This window comes from Protomyctophum bolini (assembly GCF_963924005.1).
Source record: "Protomyctophum bolini genome assembly, chromosome: 1".
Lineage (NCBI taxonomy): Eukaryota > Metazoa > Chordata > Actinopteri > Myctophiformes > Myctophidae > Protomyctophum > Protomyctophum bolini.
In genome coordinates this window covers 38,565,557-38,584,211 of record NC_137862.1, presented here as the reverse complement: position 1 = coordinate 38,584,211, position 18,655 = coordinate 38,565,557, and the positions used below count along the sequence as shown (strand labels likewise).

General features: G+C 41.4%; 1 protein-coding gene across 3 annotated transcripts in view; it reads left to right on the top strand.

Moving 5' to 3' along the window:
* The window catches only part of tln2a (talin 2a), a 163,373-nt gene extending 152,829 nt beyond the window's left edge, over nucleotides 1-10,544 (top strand). For all 3 annotated transcript variants that reach the window (XM_080766374.1, XM_080766373.1, XM_080766372.1), the window contains 4 exons: nucleotides 2,548-2,736; nucleotides 3,345-3,527; nucleotides 5,588-5,713; nucleotides 6,358-10,544. In XM_080766374.1, coding sequence (XP_080622500.1) covers nucleotides 2,548-2,736; nucleotides 3,345-3,527; nucleotides 5,588-5,713; nucleotides 6,358-6,486 — 627 coding nt within the window. In that variant the 3' untranslated portion in view covers nucleotides 6,487-10,544. The remainder of the gene's footprint in view (nucleotides 1-2,547; nucleotides 2,737-3,344; nucleotides 3,528-5,587; nucleotides 5,714-6,357) is intronic.
* Nucleotides 10,545-18,655: the final 8,111 nt, after the last annotated feature.

The window sequence follows — 18,655 nt, the reverse complement described above, 5'->3', positions numbered from 1 at the left end:
TTGAATGGTAGAGTGACTGATGTTGGTCTGCTCAAACATTACTCTTTTACCTGCTTTTTACTAACACTAACTTTACAAAGATGCCCAGAACATCGATGAACCTGTGTAGTTTATGGCTGCGCCAACAGTAGTGGCAACATTCAACTTTGGAGAGAAACGGAATGTCAAAAAATACACTGCGGTGTCTGAAACCAGAGCCATAGAGTAATGGTGGAGATGAAGCAGTGAAAGGTCCTGAAAGATACATAATGTCAGTCTTACACAATACCCAATCTGTCTGTTGTATGAACAGAAAGATATGTCGCCTCCGCCTACAGGAAATACGTTTTCTGCGACCATGAGACCCGTTCCTGAATTTGTCTGTATGTCTTTTTACCTGTCTCTATATGTGTGTAATGTGTATGTCTTTTTACCTGTCTCTATATGTGTGTATGTCCTTTTACCTGTCTCTATTGTGTATGTTTAACTCTCTCTGTGTGTGTACGTCCTTTTAACTCGTGTGTGCGTGCGTGCGTGCGTGCGTGCGTGCGTGCGTGCGTGCGTGCGTGCGTGCGTGCGTGCGTGCGTGCGTGCGTGCGTGCGTGCGTGCGTGCGTGCGTGCGTGCATGCGTGACCTACAGCATAACGTCCCATACATCTCCATTTACATTGACAGGAATACAGTAAACTGTCCCTTCATTCTGGAGCCCGACCGATGACAGGTCTCTGGGTCCTATCCCCATTTTGGACAGTCGTATAGGCCCACGGTCGATTACCCAACAGAAAATATATAATACCTGGGCAGTCAGACAAACCTGTTTTACTCTGAGGAAGACAAAAGTTGAAACGCCAGTCACCCTGCCAAACGATAAAGAATGTGCAGACCAGTGGAGTGCTCCAGTTTTATTTTATTTGGGTGGGTGAAGTGCCCATGCAGGTATCAAATATTTTCTGATGCAAGCTGTCCCTGTTGAGGACAGAGGAGCGCTTTTTTTTTTTTTTTTACCTATATGGTTGATTGTATTAAAAAAAGAAAATGTTAGAAAATGTTTGCAGATATCAGAAACGTTTCACCTATTAATGACATGCCCAAATAGGGATGCAAGGTTGAAAGTTTTTAAAAGGTGGGACACATTGACTGCATGGCAGACACTGCGATGTATTAAAAATAGTCAAAATAATGGCTGCTATATCGGTTGGGCTCTAACCAATGTACAGTGTCGTTTTCCCCTCCCTCTCTCCCATCATGCATCTTGTCTTCTATCCACTCACCTATACAGTTAACTGTAAGCCAAAAGTATTTTCCAATCCTCTCTCCCACAAAGTCCAGTTAGCCCCCTACCCCACCCCCTTACCCCACACCCCACCGGAGGCCTTCTTTGCAGGGCTCTGTGTGATATGTTTGATATATTAGGTTGTTATTCAGTCCCAACTATATATCAAACATATTCCTACAGTGTCCCGCCCTGTCTACAGACGTGTTCTCTCTGTGTGTGTGTGTGTGTGTGTGTGTGTGTGTGTGTGTGTGTGTGTGTGTGTGTGTGTGTGTGTGTGTGTGTGTGTGTGTGTGTGTGTGTGTGTGTGTGTGTGTGTGTGTGAGAGAGAGAGCATGTTTTGGTGTTTCAAAGGACGGGCTGAAGTAGAAAATATTCTTCTATGATTTTGAAATACCGCCACGTTTGTTCAATGTGTCTTGTGTGTTGGTAGCTCTCATGTGCAGTATACTGCAGTTTTAGCTAGCTGTTGTTGCGACCGTCCCAACTCCCAAGCTGTTTTCATTAAGCCTGATTTACACGCCAGTGTCGCGTGCAGCAGAAGAATTGCAGATCTACAAGTTCATGTTCCTTGTGAGCTTGTACACAATACACATAAAGGCATAAATGCACCCACAAATTTAATTTGATTACAAGCTTACTATCTTCTATTATTACTTTATATTATTACAAGTCAAGACATATATATATAAAGGTGATTATTTCTAGCACCACTCACTGAAAGCATTCATTCATTGTACTGCTACATTATGACAAGTTTGAACTACATTATATGAAGAATTTCTATATTAATGTATTGAATCAATCTTATCTCCTACTGTCGATAGAAAAGGAACAGAGCGTGTTACTGGAATTGATTATAGCATTGGGGAAACCTTTCTTATTTACATACTTAAAATAAACATGGTACAAAGTGAGGTTAGTGATAACAAAATAATAACCTGATATATCACTTAAGTTATTGTATACAGTATATCATGAGGAAACCTCATATGACCAAAACTGTTACTTTTCAGGATTCAAATTCAAAAATGGAAAAAATTGCCGATCTACAAGCTGAAAACATGTTGTGATGTGACACGTTTTGAACTTGTAGATCTGCTAATTGTTTACTTTTGTGGGTGCGACACTGTATTATGATCAAGTAGAGCATTCATTTATCACAAAATAGAATAAATACACTGCAACATATATGGAGCTAAGAGGTTTCTGCCAGACGGTGACGATATAGTAAAAGCAAGCTCTCTAGTCCATCGTCCCCAAGTTGTTGATTGTGACGGTGTTTCTCTCCCAGCAAGCAGATGAGAGTCTGGACTTTGAGGAGCAGATTCTGGAAGCTGCCAAGTCCATCGCTGCAGCCACCAGCGCTCTGGTCAAGTCTGCCTCGGCTGCCCAGAGGGAGCTGGTGGCCCAGGGCAAGGTGGGCGCCAGCAGTGGCAACGCCGTGGATGATGGACAGTGGTCCCAAGGGCTCATCTCAGCGGTGAGTGGAACATTTTGAACATGTAACATTATCAATTAATTTAATACACAGGACCACAATGGAAACAAGTCCCCAGGGGTTTTTTGTGTTATCATTGTAAATGGTATCCCCTTACAAATTGCATTCTGTTAATAAAGTATTCAAATAAATAAAGAAATTACACTTAATGACCACTAAGAAATATCCTTAAAAAGGACAGTTTTCAATCGTTTTTATTTTATTTTGTTTTCAAAGTCGATTTCTTAGTTTATTTTTTAAGAAATCTAGTTTTTTTTCTTGTTTTTTTACAAAACTTAAATGATTAAAAACGGATTCATACTTTATTAACAGGTCTGTTAACAGTAGCCTACAGGTAGTGCAGTCAAAGGGTATGCTAAAAGAATAACACAAATCGCCAGAGGGGGCTTGTTTCTATTGTGGTGCATTGTACTTTAATTAGTTAGTTTTATAAGCACACAAGCAGTTTTCCCCCCTCAATTCAAGTTTAATTATGTTGTTGGTTATTCTTTTAGACCACTAAAAAACATTACACCCAATAAGCATTCTGAACAGGACACATTTTGACGGTCTGGGTATTTTTCTCTCTTGTTTTTCTCTCCCTCCACCAGGCTCGGATGGTAGCAGCAGCTACCAGTGCCCTGTGTGAAGCAGCCAATGCCTCGGTCCAGGGCCATGCCAGCGAGGAGAAGCTCATCTCCTCCGCCAAGCTGGTAGCGGCCTCCACGGCTCAGCTGCTGGTGGCCTGTAAGGTCAAGGCTGACCAGGACTCTGAGGCCATGAGGAGACTACAGGTAACGCGCACACACAGAAGTATCACATTCTGCTTCATAACGCCTGTATATTCAAGGGATTGTACGTACGTACGTACGTACGTACGTACCGACAGCCTTTATTCAGAATAAGCCACGCATCAATCAGCATGCTGAGGTCAGTGCCGTATCCAGGGAATAATCAGCAGGGGGGCATTCATATTTCTAAGGGGGGCAGTTGATTTTTCAAGTTCACATCCATATATAGCAATTAAGCTCTCACATAGGCCTATACAATAAAACAACACAAAAGGCTTGGAGAAGGGCTACAAGTATAGGTTCCAATTATACACCAAAACAAATGATATAACCTAATTATTGTAGCCAACAGAACAAACAAACAAACATAGCCTATATACTGTCATGTGGAAACACGATCGCATCGCACCAACAACACAATGAACACAATGAGCATCTCCACGGCGGGAGGAAAGTAGAAAAAAAAGACTATAGCCTATATGCACCAACCATTAATCACCAACAAATAGTTGAGCATTTAGGCCTATAGTGACTTTTATATGTCGCCATCTCCACGGTAGGGGAATATGAGTAAAAGTTTATGCACCAACCAAAAACAACAAGTCTATTTAGTGTATTTATGTCGGGAGGCAAAGGGGGGGGGGGGGATCTGCGCGTCTGTCTCCCTCGCTCCAAATGTCGGCACACGTCAAATGCTCTTTAGAGAGCGCATGCTTATTTAAGCCTTTGTTTGATTCTGTTCCGTGCTGTCTCCAGCCAGTCCCTGCCCTGAAACCATGTACTCATAAACGAGCGTTTTTTGCCATTATGACTACTTGGGTATTTGTCCCGTTTTACCTGATTCGGTGTGCCAGAACCAAGAACCTCTGGTGGAGAAGCATGCGGTGGTGGTGGAGGTCCGAAAGTTGAGCTGCTGCTGTGGAAGTTGCTACAGCAGCCCTCTGCCTCACTGAAATAATGCTATCCGACACTCGCGAACCCCCAGTAATGTGATCCGACGACCGAATTTCGTTGTGCATTTAGTTGTGCTCGGTGCTCGAACGACTCCCCGCAATATTAACAACAACAGGCGACATGGCGGTGGTTTCAGTATCGTCATCAGTCTACCTTTCTGAAGGCGCTGGTGGGTTTATAGAGTTTGGTGTTTAGCCTTTGAGCCAGTTCCTAATATCCATGATTCAATTTTACCGGTTTGGGTTTGTTTTCACTGTGACTGAAGTCTGAAAATATTTGAATTGACCCGCCCTGCGTGGCAAAACTGGTAATGACGTAGCTTTTGGTGCGCTGCATCAAAACGAATCCGACTAGGTGCACCGACTAGGTGCCAGTGTAGGCTACTTTTTATTATTGCATTTTTATTACTATGAATTCATTAGAAAATGTAAATTTATTATAAACACAAAGAACATGAAAATAACACATTATATATATTTTAAACCTGTAAAACATTAAAAATAATGGTGGGGTAGGGTTCTGGACTGGGGGGGCACAAAGTCTATCTGGGGGGGCAGCGCCCCCTAGTGCCCCCCCGTAGAAACGGCACTGGCTGAGGTTTGGTATGAATGCGTTGCCTGAGTTATTGTGTGCAGGGATATAGGTTCTTTCTCCCTCTCTCTACTCTCTGGGTTATTGCATGGGTGAAATAGGCTCCCTCCCCCTGGCCATAATCTACAAACACAGGCACACACACATACCCACATACAGTACAGTATACGTAACATCAACTTCATATACTGTAGAAGACGAGCAGAAAATGTGCCACAAATATAATGGTGATTAGTGCTGAAATTGTTCCATATCCACAGAACTTCAACTGTATTATTAATAGAGCTATCAGTGTAATAGATGTCACGTTACCTTGAAAATATGTTATTGTTGGTGAGCCACAAAATATAAATGATTGTAAATGTGCCTGATGTTCCCAAACACTGGCAACTAATCGTTATACGATGCTTGACTTGGACTACGATATAGTGTTATTGGTATTGTATTGACATGGTACTGTACATAGTCGTTGCTGTTAATGTTGTATTGCTACTTAAGACATTTCATTCTTCCTAAAGGCTGCTGGGAATGCGGTGAAGAGGGCGTCGGACAACCTGGTGCGCGCGGCGCAGAAGGCGGCGTTCGACAAAGCGGATGAGCACAACGTGGTGGTCAAGACCAAGTTTGTGGGTGGGATAGCACAGGTAAGACCCTCCGCAGCCCCCCACCTGGTTGATATGAAAACACCCCCAAATGAGGGTCTCAATGTACAGTATGTGTTAACCAGCTGAGCCCTGTTTTAATGCCATCTGGTGGACAGCTAGAGGATAGCAGGTCTGGGGGAGTTGAAGGAGAGATGGAAGCAGACTTGTGATTTCGTTGCTGTCGGGTGGAATCTCGGTATGTCCAAAAGTATGTCTTAAATAGTGAAAATAAACTAATAAACTAAAAAGTAGTGAAAATAGCCGATCTACAAGCAAGCTTGTAGATCGGCTATTTTCACTACTTTTGTGCGACACTCCTATATGACGAAGTAGGGCAATACATTTTTCTTTTTTGGCTTTTTGCCTTTATTGATTTATTTTTTTACAGTATTACGACAGGAAAGGGGGGGAGAGATGGGGGGAAGACATGCGGCAAAGGTCGTCGGGATCGGGACTCGAACCCGCGACACGCCGTCAGGCTATATTACCACCCTAGGTGCCTGGGTCGTAGGGCATTCATTTACATAATAACATACACAGTTTCTCCCTGACAGCAACGATATGATAGCCGTTCCAGGCTGTAGAGGAATAATAAATGTTTGCGTATGTTGTCCATCTGTCTGATTGTCTGTCCACGCGTCCAGATCATCGCAGCCCAGGAAGAGATGCTGAGGAAGGAGCGAGAGCTGGACGAGGCCAGGAAGAAGCTGGCTCAGATCAGACAGCAGCAGTACAAGTTCCTGCCCAGCGAGCTGCGAGAAGACGATGACTAAATGTCTTATTCCTCTGTACTGCTGCAGTACCGCTGGTAACTCCACAGGGTGGTGCTGTTTCCACAGAGTGTAACTTTACAAACCAAAATAAGGGTCTCTGGATACGAAATGGCTTCAGGACATGTGTCCTGTATGTCTTTCATGTACAGAGTAATAATTACTATGAATGATAGAATCTCAACCAGAATGTGACACAGCCAGGGGACAAACGTACAGATTACACAGTCTCACACTTGCCCTGAAGTTAACAGTTTTTCCTTTTTTTCCCTGAAAATCTGAGCACCGTATTCATAAAATGTCTTAGAAGATGAACGTATTTAATATTGGTAAAAAGGGAGGATCCGGGCACTCAAAGTTAAAAACGAGGAAAGCCTTTATTTAATTAAAAAGGCAACTGCCGCATTCAGTAGTATTTAATATTGGTGTTGATGTAATATGGCTGTATAAAATCATGACTTAACCGCGATCATCTTCAAATGTTTTCAAAATGATTCAGAATTAGCCGATCTACAAGCTCACAATGCTTCGCTAATGTGACGTGTTTGTGAGCTTGTAGGTCAGTTGTTCTTTAGGTGCTTAAAGGGGCAGATGGGCTCGGATTCAGACCCCTGTTCAAAGACGCTTTATGAATATGTGGGTAACGTACTAGCATAACAACATTAGCACCTTAATATCCGTCTGAATCATGTGTTTGCTCCGTGTCTTCAAATCATGGTCTGGTGCTCATTAGTCCCATTTATGAAGGCAAAGTATAAAACTGGGATGTTGATGTATTTGGACCGTGCGTACTGTATATTTCAATAATGAATGATATATATTGTCTTTTTGGAAATATTCTTGGATTTGTGGAGACAGTGATTATAAGCATCTTTTACACACCTTTGGTTTCGGGAAACTTTGTAATCTTTCACTAGACGGGGCTACAAACGAGCCCACTTTTTAAACTGAAGCTGAACCTTCTATATCGTCTCTGTCGGGTGGAAAGTTAAAACTATTGTGTCCAAAGCTGTTACTTTTCAGTATTACATAAAAAAGCATAAGCTACAGATTTCTGCTACTTTTGATGCTTTTGTGTGATGCTGTAGTATGATTAAGTATTAATTTATGAAAAAAGACAAAAGGTTGGAGATAAAATGATTCTGCCCGACAGCAACGATATGTTGTTGGTACGTATATAATTCCTTGAATATAGGTGTTATGAAGCAGAATGTGTTAGTCCGTGCTACTCCCATGAATGCTTCCCTACATAGGAAGAGGTGTTACCACGGATACTTGTTACTACTGTATTTTTGTGTTTATTTTTTTTCTTTCTTCATCACAACTGGGGTTTTAAACCAATTTCTTTTTTTTTTTTTTTTTTTTTGCAACACATATTTTATTTGAAACCATATATAATGTCACTTGCTAAATAACACAATTGGCAGAGCTCATATAGTGCTACAGACAAGTTCCTGAACCATGCACCGCTAGTACGCTTTCTTAATTATTATTTTTTTATTGTGGAAAAAAAGGTGAAAACTAAGCAAAAAAACCAACTTTATACAGTAGTTTACAAGTTACAGTACTATGGAGCCATAATGGTATTTACTACAAGCTCATGATGCAATAACACTGATGGTGCTTAGAGGGCAGTGTTGCTTTCTTTAGCCTATGTATCACAAAACTCTGGACACTGTACAAATAAGTTATGAACGAAATGACGTAAGAAATATCACTATACTTGATTTCGTTTTTTTTGTTTTGTTTTGATGTTTTTGGAATGCGATAGGATAGGCTACAACACAAAATGCTAATTTATAGTGTTAAACCCAGTTCACCCAAGAAATGACTTGTCTTCCATCAATTACACACCCCATGAAACCTTGATTTCTTTTCATTCTTTTTTGGACACACTAAGCCAACAATTTATGACCAGGTAATCAGTCAGTAGGAGACTGACTCCACCGGTTATCAATTTATTGACTTATAGGAATGTGACAAAAATATATAAAAATGTCCATAAAAATCAAAACTTGGGGTGTGTAATTGATAGAAAACAAGTCATTTGGGTGACTGTAAACACCTTTGACCTCATGAATAAATATGAATGCAATGTGGTACCTCTATGAATGAGCTGAACTCTGGGGAGCGTACAGATGTAACCATTTGGTTTACATTTGTATGCTTCCCAGAATTACAAATGGATTAAATTAACTGTGTACGATAGTGAAGTATATAGTTTCAGCAATCCTGTAACACTGTCAGATAATTGTTTTCAAACGAGTAAGTACAGAAACTATTCCCAAACCTGATAAAACGAATGCCATAGAGAGAAACCCCACCTCTGTGAAGCGATAAAGAAGAATTGATGCATAATAATGTGAATTGCAGTTTTAAACTGCAATTTTGTTGGAAAGTGAAATCTTGATTGTACTTTTCTTGTACCGTACCGTTCGGTCCTCATAATCCTAACGGTGCTCTGTGAAAGTGTTGTGGATCTTTCCCCTCGTTAACCATGTGTTTACCAGATTTGATTGCAGTGTTTGTCGGCCTTCGTGTTATAATATGGAGGGGGAAAAAAGAATGGTTTCCGAATAGACAGCATCTCATAAGATTATGCCCTGCTCCTGCAGTGTGTCATAAATAATGCATGGCTTTGTGGTTTAACTCTGTTGCCGTCATACAAAACTCTTTAAAAGTCTGACCTTCGCATTACGGACAACAGTGGTGTTCAGACTACAAATAGTTGGTGATAGGACCTTGTTTTTTCAGTATTGTATAAGAGAATGCGGGGTGTGGGGACAAACTGCTGGTTTTCTGGCCTTATTTTGTGTCTGGAGTCCATCAGCGCTCATTTTCCGATAAGTCTGTAGTGTTTTTATTATTAGTGCCTTAGCCGATAGCCCGCACATTGTCTGCTTGAGTTGACAGCTTTCACCTCATCAGAATACTGTAGATGGATGGATGGCATCTATCTGGACATGTATAGTGTATACTGTAGATGGATGGAAGGCATCTATCTGGACATGTATAGTGTATGTCAGACACTTACAAGTTTGTAACTGACAGTGTACAGATGGAACCAAATGTCCATTTGGTTTCATCTGTACATCTGTAAGGGGCGGGGGGTCAGTGGCCTAATGCATATACATTAGCAAACTGGGGGTCCTTGAAATTTAAACGTTAAGTCACTGATGTACATGGTAGGGATTGTGATCGGCAGACAAGATGTGTTGTACAATGTACCGCTTGACAAGAATAACAGTGTTGATAAAAGGTTGTTGTTTTTTTCAGTCAAAGAGGATATGGCATGTATGTCGAGGGACACATTACATGACACATTGTCATAGAAGGGTTGATTAGGCTTTACTGTCCAGTGTTCCTCTAAACGGTGTACCTGCTGCTTCAAGGCTCAATTCTACTTTGTCGTACGACGGTGTCGTGCACTGAACACGGCTATGTTTGGCGCCTGACACTGGTCGCACGACTCAGCATAAATCGCCATCTCCAGTCTGTTTTCGCGTTGTTCCTGCCTGCTGTGGACATTTTGGCCTTTTGGGGACTGTTAAGAGGTGGTGTCGGCCAGTCGAAGAAAAATGTGTGAATGTGTGAAATGCCATCAGTATATGTATATGTATGTGTGTGTATATATATATACATATATATACACACACACACGAACATGTTTGTGCTGCATTCCATGGGCATGTACCACAACGCTTCGGATGTAGGACAGGCTACAATTCTGGGTCTGTCTGAATGCTTTATTGTATGTTATACAAGTTCAAATCACTGAAGTTTTATGGATTTTTCCCCTTTATTTTTGTCCTTTTTAAGCCACTATGTGACAAGGATATTGAAGATCATTGTGTATATCTGTCACCGTTAAGATGTTGTGTGATGTGTAATGTTTCAGTGGCATCATGGGAGAAACTGTTGTTGTTTTTCTTCCCCGTAAAACTGAATTAGACAATAGTACATAAAGATAAGTAATAACATACAGTATGAGAACTATTTATCTGGCCTCGAGAAGAAAATGTATTTTTTGTATTCATTGAAAATAAAGGCTTTCAGAGTAACTTCGTGTCCATATTAATGTGGTTTTAATACGACGGTTAACCCATTAAAACCGGGAAAGCATCCATGTCATTTTAGATTTGAGATATATACCCGTGTGTGTGTGTGTGTGTGTGTGTGTGTGTGTGTGTGTGTCACGATTCTTAAAAGAATAGCAGATAAGCCGGCGCTATATGAGCTTGTAGATCTGCTATTTTTGAAAGAAATTTGTGCAAATCTTTAAAGCAAACCTTTTCAACTCAAAGCTTTGCTTCTGTGGGTCCCTGGAACATATTTTTGAGATGCATTGTCCGCGGTCAAATACATAATTTTGGGCTCCATGAAAACATTTGAGCAACATAGGTTTTTCAGAAAACTAACGCAGATAGTCACTTAAGGCCTGTATTCGAATATTTACTTGAGTTTTCCATCCATCCATCTTCAACCGCTTATCCGTAGTCGGGTCGGGGGGGCAACAGCTCCACCAGAGTGCTCCAGACTTCCCTCTCCAGAGCAACATTAGTGACTTCCTCCGAGACGTTCCAAGGCCAGTGAATCGATGCGTTTCCTCTAACTGCACCTTGGTCTGCCCCGGGGTCTCCTCCCAGTGGGACGTGCATCGAGGACCTCCCTAGGGAGGCGCTCGAGAGGCATACTTGAGCTTTGTAAGACATATTGACATTAAAATATACGTATACCAATTCATTATGCAGAATATCCCATTTTTAGCTTTCACAATTTGAGCATTTATTTTGCAAAAATAGCCAAGCTTGTAGATCTTGTTTTTACAGTACAAAAAAGGCTTCATTTGAATTTTTTATTAAATGTATGGTTTAGTTTTCAAATAATTGTGAGCATATTGCGGTGTCTCAATGATGAATTACCGCCCAACATGCAAGCGCCGCTCTGGAGATAGAGGGAGGCAGAGAGCAAATATATTCCACCGCCCTTTGGGTTGCGTGATTCACAGCAGATATTTCCCACATCATCAAATCAGACAACTAGGCGCACCTGAGCGTATAAAAGGACGAACTCTCTGCCTCACTAACAGATCCATTCTCCAGAGACGAGGTGAGGCTGAGGGCAACAGCATCGGGCGGTAAGCAGAACACCACTATTTCATATACCATTCTATGTTATATTATGAAATCCCTATATTGACGAGCACATTCTCTCTGTATCTCACTCGCAGGCAACATACCGGGCACGCGCTCCGTGCCCGAAAGGCGCGTGCATTAAACCGGCTATTAAGAAGTGACTATCGGCTTATGGAAATGGAAGGAAAGGAACCAGAGTACAGGAACATGGGAAAGGAGTAGAAATACGGCCCCAGTACACAGCGTACACCGAAGGAGTACTAGAAATACTTATCACTCTGAAACCCCGTTCTGAGGGCATTTATTGGCCTTTATCCACCTGTTTGAGTTGCAGCAGCAGCCAAGGACAAGGCCAAGCTGCAGCGGGTCATACGATCAGCAGAGAGGGTGATGGGCTGCCCTTTGCCCCCCCCCTTGAGGCCCTGTTTAGGAGTAGAGCTTCGAGGAGGGCCTGCAGGAAGATCATGGCTGACCCTGCACACCCAGGCCACAGTCTTTTTGCCCCGCTTCCCTCAGGCAGGAGGTCTATGACTATGAAGGCCCGACATTCAAACAGCTTTTTCCCCACGGCTATCCGGCTCCTTAACGCTGCTGGTGTCCCCCTCTGACCCCCCTTTATCCTCCCTCCACCCCCACTCAGAGTGGAATGGACTGACTTGTGCTCTGAACTGATCACTTGAACTCTCTGCACTTTATTTTATTCACTATTCTTTGCAGTCTTGTCCTGTTTTGCACTTGTCCTAATGTTGTTGTAACTGCACTCTGCTGTCCCACCAAACCAAATTCCTAACATGCTTACATGTCATGGCAATAACGTCTTCTGATTCTGACCTGTTGATACCCCTCCTGTGAGGAGGAAGAACTAAGCTAAGAGCTACGCTAGGCCTAAACTAAACCTGTACCTACTCACCTGTGGAATCCCTTGCAGGAATACTTACCCGAATCCTCTGTGAAAGTAATCCAAATTCACCTGTGATGTCCAGCGACGAAGTCCCTCCTTATGACCCTGGAAATGAACTTTGTGTTGAAACCTTACCTTTGACTGCAGTTAAGTTAATTTCTGATATCTGAATTTATGTTCAATAGATGCTAGTGAATGGGCAAACCTGACTCTCTGCTCCTGAGTTGTGTATCAGTCGCCACAATATCAAGTACATTTGTATTGAAAGCAAATCTGCTCTATATCCACATTATCCAGCTCATACAGTATATGGCTGCCAATACCTCAGAGTTGACTATAAAGATGGTGGACATTACTATGATGAAATGTTAGAAACGGTGGCACAGTTGGTAGTGCTGTCGCCTCACAGCTAGAAGGTCCTGGGTTTGATTCCCGCTCGGGGCACTGTGGGTGCTGGCGGCGTGTTTCCTCCTCTGCGTCATCAGTGCCCATACCCGAAGGCGGGGATTGGCGAAAGGGCCTTTCTGTGTGGAGTTTGCATGTTCTCCCCGTGTCCCCTAGGGTAGGTACCCTCACAAAAACATGCAGTAATCCTGGTCTCTAAACTGCCTCCCCCTGGCCAGCCGGGGCGCCTGATGGAGGGGAAAGGAACTGGTTGGAATAACGTGTTCCTTTCACGCGCTACGTCCAACCAGGGAAACTCCCCCCTGTCAGGTGTAAAGGAGCAACTTGGACACTCAAGCATGAAGGAAGCATGAGTTAAGTCCGTTGCTCTCCCCAGGTTGGTGGAGGGTGTGTAGAGCCCAGGATCACAGTAGATGATTGACACAGGGGTGAAAAATGGGTTACAAAATCGTGGGATAAAAAATATATTTAAAAAAAAAGAAACATATTTTTGACAAAAGGAGAAACTTGAATGAATTTAGCCATCCCCCCCCCCCCCCCCCCAAAAAAAAAAACACTTTGTTTTAATAAATACAAATATCACTTAGGCCTAAACTACCTTAACTGGTTCAAATTCTGCAACTACACCGAATATGTTTTGTTTTCTTAGTCCTACTACAGTCATGCTGTAAAGTGTGTAATGTATAGACTAATAAACAGATCAGTGACTTCTGGCAGGGGGACAAGGCCCCTTCCCTCTGTCACTGGAGTGTCAGGATGCCATGGTATGTCTGAGTCAGCACTGAGACGTGACGTGAGCTATATTCAGAACAGGCTATAGGAGCTGAGACCTGTGCTAAATCTGGCACGCCCTAAAATCTGAGGAGGTGGCAAAGTCAATTATACATCCACACACTGACACAGCTGCTTCCCAAAGCCGGCCTAAACATTACAATTTTCAGTTAATTCTGCCAAGTAGTGGTAAAATAACTACATTCACTATAATCCTACAACTGTACTTCAGTACAATGTTGTAGTACTTTTACTTTACTTAAGTAGGCCTATCTAAACATTTATTTTATACGTTAACTCCACTAAGTACCAAGTAAGTCAGTAAGTAACTCCACTATATCTCAGAGGCTAGTGTACATTAGACTATACTACAATTATTTAAAGATTTAGATTATTATTACAAAACATACATGAACCTATTAGGCTTGTATTACACTCCGTCTACTTGTAAATTACCATTCTACAGGCTCACAATGCATCATTTTCATCTTGACAATGTTTGAAAAATTGTGAAATGGGACATTCGGCATAATGAATAAGTTTACTTCTAACTATATTTTGATGCCAATACTTTTGTACATTTTCTCAAGTAAAATTATGAATATGTGTCTTTTACATATATTTCTAAATTATGGTTTTGCTACTTTTACTTAAGTCAAACATTTGATGACTTCTTCGGCCGCTGCCTAAAAGCTAAGATCCCTCGCCTCATCTTTCTTTAAAGTCAATTCTCCTACGTGCTGCTCTTTTCAATACTTCTCAAAGTCAATACTGTTAGATCAGTTTCAGTACTTGGGAGAGGGATAAGACATTAGGTAAATGTGCCAATAAGTAATGTCAGATTCTATGACAGTTTAAGCGTCCTGTTATATGTGTGAGTATAGGGTATACGATCAGAGGGGGCCTCGGCCGGGCAAGAAAGTCTCTGTTCATGAAACTTGGCCCAACGTTGTGACGCTGGCAGTGAATTGGACATGTGCAGCCAGCTGATGAAAGACAGCTCCTCCATTATATGTAATGCCCCAGAATCTAATTATGATAAAAGTCATAAAGAGTGTCGTGTTGCGGACGGACGGATGTCCACTGCATGCCTTGCGGCTCCAAACATTCTCCTCTTAACAGTATGTTTACCTCTGAGTCACTGAATCCTACATACACTCACTCACTCACACACACACACACACACACACACACACACACACACACACACAGTCACACACACACACACACACACACACACACACACACACACACACACACACACAGGGCCTTGAAAAGCCCCAAATTGAGAGGTATTTGGCCACAGACCCTCATCTGAAAATGTAGAAGATTTATGTAAAAAATATATATAAATAATCAAAATGATGGTATTCAAAGTTCAAACGTCTTCGATAGGTCTATGTATTTGGATATTTTTCTATATTTATCAAAAAATATCAAAAATAGATGTACAAGTTCGCAGCGGGCACGTTGTGCTCTGAGCTTGTAGATCTAGTGGTAATGATTGTTATGCTACATTAACTACTTTTGTTGGGGACCTGCAGGAAGTCCCCCAAGGACCCCTGGGGATCCCCAGACCCCACTTTGAGAACCAAAGCATGCTTGAATTGGACAGGGCATGAGACACAAAGGATAACTTGGTCCTGACTCCTTTGGGGTATTTTCATGATATTTTGTGTGCTCTGCATTTAACCCATCCTAACAAGGAGCATTGACTGGGTGCGAAGTGTCTTGCTCAGGGACACTTTGACACCTTCTGTTTCCCAACTACAGCTACGTATGGCTGTCTCATGAAAACCATATGGAAAACCATAAAACCAGATTTCCTTCCAATATTTTAACTTGATTTCTTTCTTTCTTTTCGTAGATACGTTTTATTGTCAAAGAGAAGCTCAGATCTGTATCATTATGTCAGATATTTTGCTGTTCGGGTTATGGTGAATCCAAAGGGAGGACAATAACTTGGGACATCTGGGATGCTGAACACTCACACTGAACTGTTACCTTCTCTGCTCCGCATGACCTCATGTACGTTAACTTCTGCAACACCAACACACTTATTAAAAGCTTCACATAGCAGTTATTGGTCTGGTGAAAAAAAATGAGTAGTGATATGGCTGACTGAGTAAAATAAAACAATCTACCTGAAAATAGATAGCTATAAGTGAAGAGCAATTTCCGCAATTACCATTTCCGCAATTTCCGCAATTTCCGCAATTTCCATTTCCACAATTTCCATTTCCGCAATTTCCATTTCCGCATTTCCGCAATTTCCATTTCCACCATTTCCGCAATTTCCGCAATTACAATTTCCGCAATTTCCATTTCCGCAATTTCCGCAATTTCCATTTCCATTTCCAACTATTAATGGCAGCTGGGTTTCATCATTCAAATAAAATAGAATTCTGTCAGTTTAGCTATAAAATTATGTCAGGGAATAGGGATACACAGTATATGTCTTTCATTTGCATTGCATCTCCCCCCCCCCCCCCCCAAGCTTTTATTTTCGTTCGAGTAATAGTACAACTCTAATAGTATTACTTATAATAATGTAATTAAAGATAACTTCATTCAGATTTATTTATTTTTATTTCATTTTCCAGATTTCTTTTTCTTCTTTTTTTTAGATTTTCATTGGTGGGCCAGTCATAATGGTCCCGCGGGCCTGATGTGGCCCGCGGGCCTGAGGTTGAGTATCACTGGTCTACTGTATGTGTTGAAGTGTCCCCGAGCAAGACACTTAACCTATTAACTGCTACCCCTCGAGCGCTCATTATAACCATCTGAGCAGCTATCAGCTGGGTGAAGGCTGGCTTAAATAGAATCCCCCCCCCCCCCCCCAGGAATAACAAAGGCTTTCTCCTTACTTTCCCCAACCCAACATACCCAGCCCCCACTTGAACAGGTCCCTTACTCCCTTCGCCGTCTGTGTCTCTATTCAGCTGTCAGCAGATCTGTCATCATCAACATGTATGAAGATAGCTTTAATTTTTTTTAAATATATGTTTATTGGTAGTAGTTTTCAACAGTGTAGTACAGTTTGAACATACCATATTTTTTTTTTCAAGATAGCTTTAATTTGAGTAAGTATTGTTAATTCGTTATGGAATGCAAAATTGTGACTGTAAAACAAGTTCCTTTCTCATAAGTTTAACAACTTTTCAGTTGCATCTAATTTAATGAGAACAAAACAGCAATACATACTAGAAAAACATTAATTTTACACCACAGCCATCATTTTAATTTCATTTTAATTTAACATTTATTTAACCAGTAAAAAACACATTGAGCCTAAATTATCTTTTACAAGGCTAAGAGAAGAGGCGAAACACAGCTCTGCCAGTAACAATAAATACAAGACAATAACAGATATGTAACATTCATAAACACAGTACCCACTAACGAACCAGTAAGACACCTTAAAGGCGAGGAGCGACCACAGGGCTGAGACACTCTGCCGGAATAAGGTCACTTCATTATGTCAGCACAGACAGTGAAATATCCTGGCAGTCAAAATGACAAAAGTATTACCGGTATCTTAATACTTAGGCACAAACCAACTATTTTATAAGAACAATATTGATGTAACTAAGAGACAGTGACAGTGATTTACAGAGGTCAGCAGAGTTCATGGAGAACAACTTACAGGTGATATTAACACCATTGTTAACGTGTCACATATAGCAGCATGCTGTGAATTCTGGGAACACTGTGAGATGGTTCTTATTGTTGTCCTGAGCCTGTAGGGCAGGCTGTATGGTACAAATGTTTCTTAATGTTAATGTTTCTTCACTCCTGGTGAACGACAACAGGCAATAACAACTACAGTTACAAATACAAACTCTATGCCAAGGACATGCATGCATGGCCCAAACCCATGCAATCAACGCCATGGAATCAAACTCATGAGGTCAAACACGCTGAAATCAATCATAACCGCATGGCTCAAACGTCTACTACTGCTCATAGCACTTGTACTCTCTACTGCCCCATATGTGGAGTCAGGTTACCGCTGACTCACATGTTAGAGAAAGTCTCAGTTCTTCTCTCTTTCTTGCCATTTCCTGTCTCTGTCACTAACTACCTTTCAAACGAAAAAATTAAAAATAATAATAATAATAATCATAAAAAGAAAAGAAAAGAAAAGAAAAGAAAAGAAAAGAAAAGAAAAGAAAAGAAATTCAAATCTGGCAGGTATAAAGTGACTATGTTTGTCAGTCTGTTTGGCCAGGCTCCTGGGATAACAGGAATGGTGTCATGAACCTCAGTGATGTGTGTGCATGAGTGACATGCCAGCCTGGCTTGCAATACAGTCCACTACGCTGATAGTGGCAGGATAACAACTTGGTGACAGCTGTCTGCCTTTTTAGAGGGACGCAGCGGGAAGGATACTAGGCAACCAAAAAGACTTAGTTTATTTGTACAACAACGAAGACCAGATATGTTACCATTTCTATCTACTCACTCTGTGTCTCAGAGGAGGGCTGTGGACGGTTCATCAACCTGCATACCATTTATTTCATAACACAATTTCAAGCTATTTATTTTATTTAAGATTAGGCTAATGCAAGCACAATGTCTTCAATTTCAGCATGTTAACTTTGCAGGTATATTGAAGGCTTGTTGTTTATATTAGCTTGGAACCCCTATTGATGATGCCATTGGTATAGGTATATCTGAACATTCCATAGCCGACCAATTATATGAAGATAAAGTCTAGAAGGGGTGAAGTAAAGTGCTCTTTAAGCACTGTATACTTCGTTGTATGACGAATAAGCTCACACAACGTAGCATCTAGACACATTGTGAGCTTATAGTTTCTGCTATTTAAAGAAAATAAATTCAATGATAGAATGTGACAAAACACAGAAAGGCAGGGAAAAAATATTCATGGGGATTATAATCCAGCTCAAAACTAGCATCTCAAACTGAGGATACTAAATATTGAAAAAAGCCTTTG